This window comes from Chlamydotis macqueenii, chromosome 8 (genome assembly GCF_036417535.1).
Source record: "Chlamydotis macqueenii isolate bChlMac1 chromosome 8, bChlMac1.mat, whole genome shotgun sequence".
Taxonomy (NCBI): Eukaryota; Metazoa; Chordata; class Aves; order Otidiformes; family Otididae; genus Chlamydotis; species Chlamydotis macqueenii.
The window spans coordinates 17,266,383-17,276,785 of record NC_141563.1 but is presented as its reverse complement, the minus strand read 5'-3'; the positions used below and the strand labels follow the sequence as shown (position 1 = coordinate 17,276,785).

At 39.3% G+C, this 10,403-nt stretch overlaps 1 protein-coding gene across 1 annotated transcript; it reads left to right on the top strand.

Moving 5' to 3' along the window:
• The first annotated feature begins 246 nt into the window (after positions 1 to 246).
• On the top strand, positions 247 to 9,227 carry RTCA (RNA 3'-terminal phosphate cyclase). Its single transcript, XM_086753264.1, has 11 exons — positions 247 to 466; positions 591 to 691; positions 1,654 to 1,797; positions 3,336 to 3,459; positions 3,946 to 4,004; positions 4,521 to 4,662; positions 5,835 to 5,959; positions 6,097 to 6,155; positions 6,837 to 6,931; positions 8,108 to 8,212; positions 8,570 to 9,227. The coding sequence occupies exons 1-11, from the start codon at positions 422 to 424 to the stop codon at positions 8,666 to 8,668; spliced, it is 1,098 nt and encodes a 365-aa protein (XP_086609390.1). The 5' UTR covers positions 247 to 421; the 3' UTR covers positions 8,669 to 9,227.
• Positions 9,228 to 10,403: the final 1,176 nt, after the last annotated feature.

Below are 10,403 nucleotides of genomic sequence, written 5' to 3'. Positions count from 1 at the left end.
ATAGCCTCGGGACGGGGGAAAGGCATTGCCTCCTCCGGGACGCCGTGCCGCCATAGCTCCGCCTTGTGCCGGGACGTGGCCGTCAACGCGGGGAGAAGGGAGCGCTCCCCGCCTGCTACACAGCTGTTCGGGCGCTGGGACCCGGCGGCTGCTCCTCACGCAGCGGAGCCGCCCCTGCCAACCCACGGCGGGCGGGTAGGCGGCTCCGCTCTGCGCCTGCTCCAGCGCCGCCGCCCGGCACAGGCACCGGCAGGCTGGGGCTCCGCCGTCACCGGAGAGCATCTTGGGCGCGGTTCCGTCGCCAGGCGTCCGCGATCCCGGAGGGCTGCTTCGCCGGGGGCTCTCCGTCTTCAAGGCCCCGCCGGGATCCCATCGGTGCGGCAGGGACCTCTGCGAGAAACAGCTCCGCTCGGCGCCGGTCATGGACGGGGACAGGGTGGAGATAGACGGCGGGATCATGGAGGGGGTGAGCACCAGCGGCGGGCTGACCTTGCCCTACCTCGCCCCGGGAAGCGGCGACGGGCAGGCCGGTAGCGGCCGGCTGGGCGGGAAGCGCCGTAGCGCCTGACGAGCGCCGTTTCTCCGTGCAGGGCGGGCAGATCTTGCGAGTGTCCACGGCCCTGAGCTGCCTGCTGGGCCTGCCGCTGCGGGTGCGCCGGATCCGCGCCGGGAGGAGCCAGCCCGGCCTCAGGTAACGGCCCGTCCCACGGGCTCGGGTGCGCTCGCCCGGGCGCCTTCAGCGGGGTCACGGTACGGCGTGCGTGAGGCCCTCCCGGGCCGGGGACGCACCGCGCTTGGCTTGCTTTTGTCTGAAATACTTCCAAGAAAATACCCCGTGTATATCCATTGCTTTACGAGGGCCTTTTTGTCAGAAAATCCCGTCCGCGGCTCACTTAGATGCACGGGCTGAGCGCGAGGAGAGGTATGGTACGGACCGGGCGCCCTGCTGCCTCCCTGGGGAGGATTCGGACCCCTTCGCCCCCTCCCGGCAGGGCAGTTCCCGCCTCTGGCCCTGGCCCCCTGCCCGGGCAAGGGAGGGCGCTGCTCCGGTCGCCGCCCGTCAGGCAGCGCAGGCTTGCAGAGCATCTCGAAAGTATTTTCAAAGGTGCTAAGCAGACCGCGCGGGATGAAACATGACATACGGTTGAGGTCATGTAATGCCGCAGCCAAACGTGGTTCACCGAGCATACAGCGTTAAGAACAGCTTGTTTCTTTCCTGTTTAAATTACTCAAACAAATGGAAATGCAAGCACAGCAAGACAGATGCATAGCAAAACTGTTAGCTCTCTTGTGGCTCTGGCAGCCAGCTACTGGCTTGGCTCCAGTTCGGTATTGCCATCGTTATCCCATTGCATTTTTGTCCAAGCACTTATCACATTAGGACAAGCGGCTGCTTCTGCATCTTGTCTGTCTGTCTGGACCCATTCTAATGGAAAACACCAGAATCCTGCAAATTTCAGAATGGCCTGAATGTTGCTGCTTTGGCTCCTGTGAACTCAGGGTACTGTAGGAACCTGATCAAATTTCTGATCCTTGTTTGATCTGAAATTTGCAATTGTAGTATTTATTAGTTGGTGTTTAGTAGTTCTTTTAATGTAACATGAGTATGCAGTCTACTTGCACGTATCTTTAACTTTGTATTGTCACTCCAAGGCCTCAGCATCTGTCTGGATTGGAGATCATTCGAGATCTATGTGACGGGAAGCTGGAAGGCGGAGAAATTGGCTCAACAGAAATAACCTTCACTCCTGGGAAGATCAGAGGTGGAACTCACATAGCAGATACAAAAACAGCAGGGTATGTCTTTGTACATGGATAATGACTGACTAGTAACAGATGTTTTGGTAACTTTAAAATTACCACAAAATAGCATTAATACATGGGTAATGAGCCAAAATCACATATGACAAATGTGATATGGTTCTTTCCTGTAGTTTTTTTGTCATTGCTGAGTCTTCAGCTGCTCTTTAGTGTTTCCTGTGGGCTACCCCTGAGGGAAGTGCGTGCTGAGCCAGATATATGTGACCAAAGAACCTCTAGTGTAAGCAGGATGTGTATGAATAAAGTACATGCGAGTGCAATAATTTTAAAATTATAATTGATATATAAGTTGAACACTTGATTAATGTTAAGCAAAAACCAGTTGCCCGTGTATTTAAAATTTTATCCATTATTTTCTCACATCATTAGTACATTACATATCGTGTCAAATGCCTCAAATTAGATAAGTATCTCGAATCCATGAGATCTGAAATAGTCTTCATCATATAATAACGTAAATTTTGATATTTTACTTACGCATGTAATGGTACCATATGGGATATAATCTTTTGGAACTGGAAACATATTCTATCCATGGTTCTTTGTGCCTGTTTTTCTTCTATATTTCTGTGTTGGTCCTTTGTTCTTGGAATCTGTTGCAAAACCGAGTAAATGGGTTTAGCTATGGCAGGCTGGTGTGAACAGTTGTTTGGAAGCATAAGGCAGCTTAGGCATAAGTCAAAGCTTCCTTTAAGTTAAGAGAAATAATTTTCTGAGCTGCAGTAGTATAAACAACAAAGCTGATGCCTTTTACTTAACACAGAAAGGTTTGAGTTGAGCAACAATGCAGCAGAATTAGTAATTAAGCACAAGCAAAAAAAAAAAAAAAAGAGAAACAGTGTGGTTCACAAACATTTGGAAGTTATTTAAGAAAACAAACCCATGTTTTCTTCAGTTCAGCGGTTATTACTGTTTTCACAACTCAAAATGATGTTTGAAACCCCCGTGAGGGAACTGTTTTGTTTTGCTTAACAAACTTACCTTTGGAAAATTTATTTTGGAAGCTTTTTATTATCTATGGAATGTGGAGAGATTCAGTGACAGGGGAATCTTGTATCTAAAAGCATATTGTCTATGCCCCTGAATTTTCTTCTGTGGGATGCTGACCAGCTTGTAACCAATTCTGTCATTTTCTAAGTATTTTTTTAGTAAATAAGTGTTAAAATGTCAAAATTGCTGCCTAAGCCTTTTCTGCTTTTGGCTGCTAGTTAAACCTACAGTTTTCACAGTCCCATCAGTACACTAAGCAAGCTACATTACTTTTATTTCAAACAGGAATATTAAAGATGCAATTATTGTGAAATAAAAACCTTCATATTTAGGCCTGCTAAGGACGTTAAGTTTTAAATTAGTACTTTTTAAGACCAATAAGTTTACTTTATAGATAATGTTCAAAATGTTCAAATACTTACATAAATACTCTGAAAAGTCATTTGCTTTTGATAGGTAATGATTCTGTGGAATACTATGTATTATGGCTGCACGACATTTGAGTATCTTATCATTGCTTTTAGGAGTGTGTGTCTACTGATGCAGGTAGCAATGCCCTGTGTGTTGTTTGCTGCTTCCCCATCAGAACTTCATTTAAAAGGTGGGACTAATGCTGAGATGGCTCCTCAGATAGACTACACAGTCATGGTAGGGAAAAATTTCTTTGGTTTGGTGCATCTTTCGTATGTATATATGCAAAGTAATTACTGTACTTCTGTTGTTCTTACTGCAATTTTATTTGTAATTATGGGATTAGGGATGGGAATATAACAGTATTCGCATACTGTATGTAGAGAGCAACCAGTGTTTCATGGAATTCCCGGAAACAGCAACTAGTCTGTTTGCTTTTAATTACTGACAAAAATTTCACTTAAAAAATATTATTTATTGTAGAAGTGCCATGAATTGTTAAGAATTTCTTTTACTCTTTCCATAAGAAAATCCTTTTACACAAAGCATCACTCAGAATGAAGTATAAGGAATGTCAAATAAGCTATCTTTTTTTTTTTATATAATGTAACTGAAATTTTTGTGTTGAACTACTCTTTTTTTTTTTTAGACTACATAAAATAGCGGGAAACTATAAATGCAAAATATATTCATTCTGGGTTTTTATATATGCTTGTTTTTCAGGTTTTCAAGCCCATAGTTGAAAAGTTCAATTTCAGTTTTAATTGTGACATAAAAAGGAGGTGAGTTACGGAGACATGTGGCAGAGGCAAGCCTTACTGAACCCCTGTGTGAGCACAGAGGCACACACACATGGTGCCCTCAGTCAGGCTGAGGGATGAGTTTATAATACATGATGAACTAATCTGCATTAGCTGCCCCTGTGTATACTGCCACCATATGATGAATGTGATATGGTTCTTTCCTGTCTTTTTTTTTTGTCATTGCTGAGTCTTCAGCTGCTGTTTAGTGTTTCCTGTGGGAAGTACGTGCTGAACAGGCAGTACATTACTGTGCTTTTTCTGAGGTGCCAGTTATGTTGGTCTTAGGTAGTTAATAAGATGTGTGTTACAAGGTAATTCTGTTAGAGAACCTAATTCTATTAAAAGATTTTTAAGGCACACATCAAGAAAATTCATATGTACAGTAAGAGAGAAAATAAAAATGTATAATGAAATATATGAAGAGCCTTGTGGCTTTTTTTTTAATTTTCTTGTGATCTTTGCATTTAATTATATCTGATTACTGTTTCTAAATAGGGGCTACTATCCTCAGGGAGGTGGTGAAGTTGTAGTCCAGATGTCACCAGTCAAAGAGTTGAGCCCAATAAACTTAACAGAACGTGGCACAGTGACAAAGATATATGGAAGAGCATTTGTTGCTGGAGCACTGCCTATAAAAGTAAGTGCTGATAATAGCTCTGGTAGTAGCCAACTTCGTATATCAGTATAAAATTGCATGTAATCTGCCTAACATACCTCTACTCTTTCTGTATTCTGCAGTCTTTCACATACAAACTAAGTAGCCTTATTAAATAGTTTCAATTATTCAGGCCATAGAATAGAATTTTGGACATTTCTAAAATGCATTTATTGCATAGCAGTATGGTAGCAGCTAAAACAGGAAATGAGAACGATATCCTTCAAATAACTGTTCAAAAGCCTTTAGCATATATTGAGGGGTATCGTGTATCTGATTTACATGTCATTCATATTTATGTGGATTATTTTAAGTCTGAAATCACGGCCCTTTTTCATAGATTTATGCGTAAACTGTGGTGCACTGTAATAGACAGAGGTCAGACTACATCAAATTTTTCAATCGTTGCTGAAGGTATTAGACAGAACAAGTTAAGGGTAGGTTTCGCCAAAGATAAAACAGAGAAACTTGCTCCTTTCTGCCCCTTTCTTTCTATTATTCCCATCCTGTCTGTGTTTACAGAAAATGAGTGGTGGGGTCTCCTTAAGGCTCCTGCTTACACATAGGCTAGGAATTAGTAGAGGAAGGAAGAGAAGAAACTGAGTTACTTTTTGAAGAGCTGTGGACTGCTGGTTTTGGTCTTAAAATCTCCAAACCCATGAATACAGGCTGTGATTGGATCACAAGGATGGGATAAGCTTTATCTGCCCCCACCTGCCTGAAAAATAAAATTGTTATTTTATATATTTGATAGAGTATTTCCTGTACAGAGTAATTGTGGGGTTGGTGGTGTTTGTTTTGCTTGTTTGGTTTTTTTTTTTAACAATCTAATATCTTGAAATAATCAAGACATATGAAATCATTCTCCCTATGAATGGAGAAAAGTTCTTGAATTTCTGTTGATATTGAAGCTTCTACATACATCACTATAATTGCCATCTGTTCAGCATTTAATGTTACCTTAATTTTGTTGGAAAATTCTCAGAAGAGATGATCAGTGCTTGCTGGTAGGGGTTTTATAACAGTCCTTTGTTTTTCTAGTTAATAAAGTAGCCCATTTATTCAGGGATTCACTGTAATAACTAGACTTATGAGGAAAAAGTATTACTGTAGTTACATAATTTAATTAATGTTTTTACCTTTTATGTTGTTAGCTGGCAAAAGACATGTCAGCAGCAGCAGTGAGATGCATCAGAAAAGAAATCAGAGATCTTTACATTAACATTCAGCCTGTTCGAGAGCCTGATGATCAAGCCTTTGGGACTGGAAGTGGAATAATGTAAGATGAACCCAGACTTTCTATTGATACCTGTAACCTTGCTGGTTGATTAGCTAGGTCTTGATTACATATCTGATAAATAAAGTGTAATGTGAGTGATTTTGTTCTTAATATTGATTCTGTTTTTTTCTGGTTAGCGTTGTTGCAGAAACTTCAACAGGTTGTTTGTTAGCTGGGTCATCACTTGGCAAGAGAGGTAAGAGTTCCATGAAGTATACCTCATTCAGATTTAACTTAATGTACTATTAACAATTAGGAACCTGAAGTATAGTCCGTTCAAAGATCTGATGCTCTGAGTGTTGCGTATTTAAATGGTTGTTGTTTAGTAATAAAGGATAGTGGAAATCATAGAATTATAGAATGGTTTGGGTTGGAAGGGACCTTAAAGATCATCTAGTTCCAACCTCCCTGCCATGGGCAGGAACATCAGATTTTAAATTTAGCAAATGGAATCTTACACTTTGCACTACGCTACTTCTGCATAGTGACAAATATTACAAAATTATTAAACTCACCTTTTATCAGAATGGATTGTGAAGGATTATTGAGTTGAAAAAGCTTCTGGACTTTAAGAACGCATTTAATCCAAATGTATATCAAGATTAAAAGGAATAGAAGTGATTTTGGTTTGAAACAGTTTGAGTAAAATGTTTCTCTGAGTAAGAGGAGCTACTTTCTTTCCACTGCTTACGAAGTGTGAACTATATGTCATGGTAAGATGGGAGGGTTTTTTTTAATCAGACATTTCAGGCAAGAGCATGGAAACAAGGTTTTAAAAGTTGATAATTTCTTGTGGGTTGGGTTTTTTTTCCTTCTGTATTTTTAAAATGTTAAATAGTAAGTGGCAGCACTGTAATCTCCTGGATTTCTTTGTTAGGAAAGAATTCTGACAAGGTTGGCATTGAAGCAGCTGAGATACTGCTTAGGAATCTTAAGCATGGCGGAACTGTGGATGATTCTCTGCAAGACCAAGTAAGTCTGCTGTATGTGCTTACATGAAGTTGAAGTAGCAAGAACATGCATGTATATATTACTTGTAAAGAATATAAATCTGAACAGGGAAAGAATGAGATGTAGATTTCAAAGTTAGACTCTATCTCCACAGGTAGAGGTGGCTTTACATTATTACTTGATAATTGAAAGTTTTAGGAGGTTTCTGGGTGTGGTCACAAACATCACTAGGACTAGCAAATCACATACAGTTCTTAGGAACCAGAGATGCTCCTGTCTTTGCACCAACACCCTTAAATTTTCCCTTCCTGTAAATGTTAGTAGGTATGGAATAAAGAGGTAGGAATTTGCTTCTATTTGGCATTCCATGTAGTGGACTGAAAGATAGCTGCCTGGTTACATATTAAGAATGATACTGAGTGAAGCTATTAGAGAACAGAATGTCAAGGAGGTGCTCCTGTTTGTCTTGCTCACCTAATTTAATTTGAGAATGAAGAACCTCCACTATCTTATTTTCAATAACACAGCCTGATAAGAATCTTGGGCTGTTCTAGATAGGATGATGTTATCTTTTAGCTGTAAACACCTGGCCACACATTATAGCTATCTAGTATAATAGGAAGTATTTACATTTTGGACTCACCCTATTTTTTCCCAAGCATGTGCAGTACAATTGGTGAAAACATGCCACAGCTAGATTCAGTGTGTATGGGAACTGTTCAGAGTTATATCATGCTTTACAGAGTATTTGTCATGGTGATATTTGTAAATCAAATCAGATTTAAAAAAATACCTGTCTGGTGAATATGTGTTAGAATTAAAAATCCTCTTCCTGAGTTTTTCTCTCCATAAAGGTAACCTATAAATCTGGAGTCTGACATGACTTTGGGGAATTTCAGGGTAGGAGGGTGGAGGAGAGCAAAGTTAAATGTAGTAACAGGAATTCAGTGGCAAACTTCACTGTGGGAAAGTAGCAGCCCTTCTGTAAAAGGCATTATAGTAGTAATTTCCAAGCTTCTTGAGCCTTGGATCACTCTTAACATGCAGCATCATTAACTTCTGTGAAACTTGGCAGATGACATTTTAACATCTACAGACATTTTGGATGTTTTTCCTACTTAAAAAAAAACTTAAAAAATTCAAGAAGTTCCTGGGATCTGAAGAGCAACTTAATGATTACCTTTCCCTCCCTTTCAGCTAATCATTTTTATGGCACTAGCAAAGGGGGTGTCTAGAGTGAAAAGTGGACCAATTACACTTCATACTCAAACAGCTATACACTTTGCAGAGCAACTAACAAAGGTGAGTCCAAAAGTTCAGGAAGTTTTTATCTATCGATTGTCATCCAATAACAAGGAATTGTACAGTTTAGCAGGCAGTGTGACCTGAACTTGATCACAAAGGACAAGCACTGATAAAATAATTGCTACAATATTTATATGGGAGTTTACCTGTAGAAAGTAAACATACTTCAGAGTTAAATGCCTTTAGAATGGTTAGATACTTTTACCACCTTTTAAAAAGTTTTTTTAATTAAATCACTCAAAGCTGTAATATACATAAATACATAGCAATATGATTATCAGGCATTGGATATTAAATATTTAAACTTATACATGTTGTAACTTAATCAGTGATACATGTCTAATCCTGTTTTAGGCCAAATTTACTGTGACAAAATCGGAAGAGGAAGATCCCAGTAAAGATACCTACATCATTGAGTGCCAAGGAATGGGGATGATAAACCGAAACTTATAGGGTTTAAAAAAAAAAAAAAAAAAAAAGGCAGCAAGCTGACAAAAGCAAAACTCAACATACCTCAGTGATGTATTGCACTACATTTCGATGGATGTATAATATGCATGTGAACAGGAGGAGTCTTCTGTCACATCTGAGTGATCTAACTTCAAGGATGATGTCGAGTTTTTTCTTGATGTGCTGAGAATCTGTGGTGTGAAAAATGGAAACTTTACTTTTCTGTTTTGGTTTTTTTTTTTCTCTCTCCTATTAGCAGCAAACTTAATACGGACAGGACAGCAAATAGAATACATTGTATGTCTTTGAGAGCTTCAATTAGAAGCTTTAAAAATTCAGATTCAGGAAAGTAGAAAATAACTGTTTCAGTTTTGAAAAAAAATACTGGTACATTCTTTCTCCTTTAAAAAGAAAAAAAAAAAAAATCTAAGTTTTATTCTTTCGGAACCTTTACATTATGAGGTATATGGAATGTACCATCAAATCTGTATCACTGTTCTTCCTTAGCCATTTTGCTTAAATTGTGTGTGAGGAGATAATAAAGCAATATCACCATATGAAAGTCTGGCACTTATATTTGCTGTTATCTCAGCAGGTTCTATTAGCGGGAGATGGATACAAAGTAACTTTTCAGAAACATAATTTCTTTAGCTCAGAAAGAACACTCCATGTATAAAATAATCTTCTTTTAAATACTCTCTTTTAATCTATTTTAAAAAACCTTCTCAGACAATATAAAAAAAAAGTACCACATCATTACATTCCAAATAGAAAATATTAACTTTATGATCTGACTGGATTTCTGTCTACAGTTGTCCTTGTAGTGTGCTAACGGGGTCTACATTTTCACCATGTTCTTTGTTCTTTTTAAAGGGAGTACTTAATTTCAGCTGAGATTAGGGAGCTGTTGCACATACATATATATATATGCACAGATATATACATGTATGTACACTGCGCACTGCAGATATGCACAGGTGTATTTAGGCATATAAAATGCAGTTGCGTTATCCCTCATCTGTGGATTAAGTAAGTAATTATCTTACTCATTAAGATAATTGCATTACCATGCATTTCTAACAGGAAAAAAATCTTTTGCTGATATACAAAAATGTTCACCAACTATCTACTTAACAATATCTTTCTTCTTAGGGTTCTTCCCCTGTCCCCACTCAAAAATTAGTGCAAAAGAATGGGATGCTATTAATTTCTGCTTAAATAATAATAATAATTTTTCTCTAATACTGGGAATGGTCTGAAGGGGGCAGCAGATACCCCCTGAAGTATGTTTGTAACACTGGTACTCGACTGCCGTTGAAAAGCACCTCTCCGAATTACCAGTCTGTGCTGTGGATGAAGAACTCGGAACATATTTTAAAAAAACTTGAAAGCAAGCCCCCAAAGGGTTGTTGTCTGTGCTTAAGAAAACAAACTCTTCTAAACCACATTTGAATGATCTTTACCTGTTTCCATAATTCAAAAAATTAATATATTTGACTAATTTTACTTCTAATGGAGAGACTCCTGCTGAAGGGATGGCATCACTAACTTAAAGTTATATCAGGTTGCTCAGGGCCTTGTCCAGTCAGGTTTTGAAGGTTTTTCAAAGATGGAGGTTCTATGATTTTTCTGGGCAACTTGTTAACAGAGCTTAACATTTAACGTGAGCAGGGAAAAGGGTTGTACTTTTTGTTTATTTAGTTTTTGTGGAGTTTTTTTGTGTGTTTCTTACGTGGAG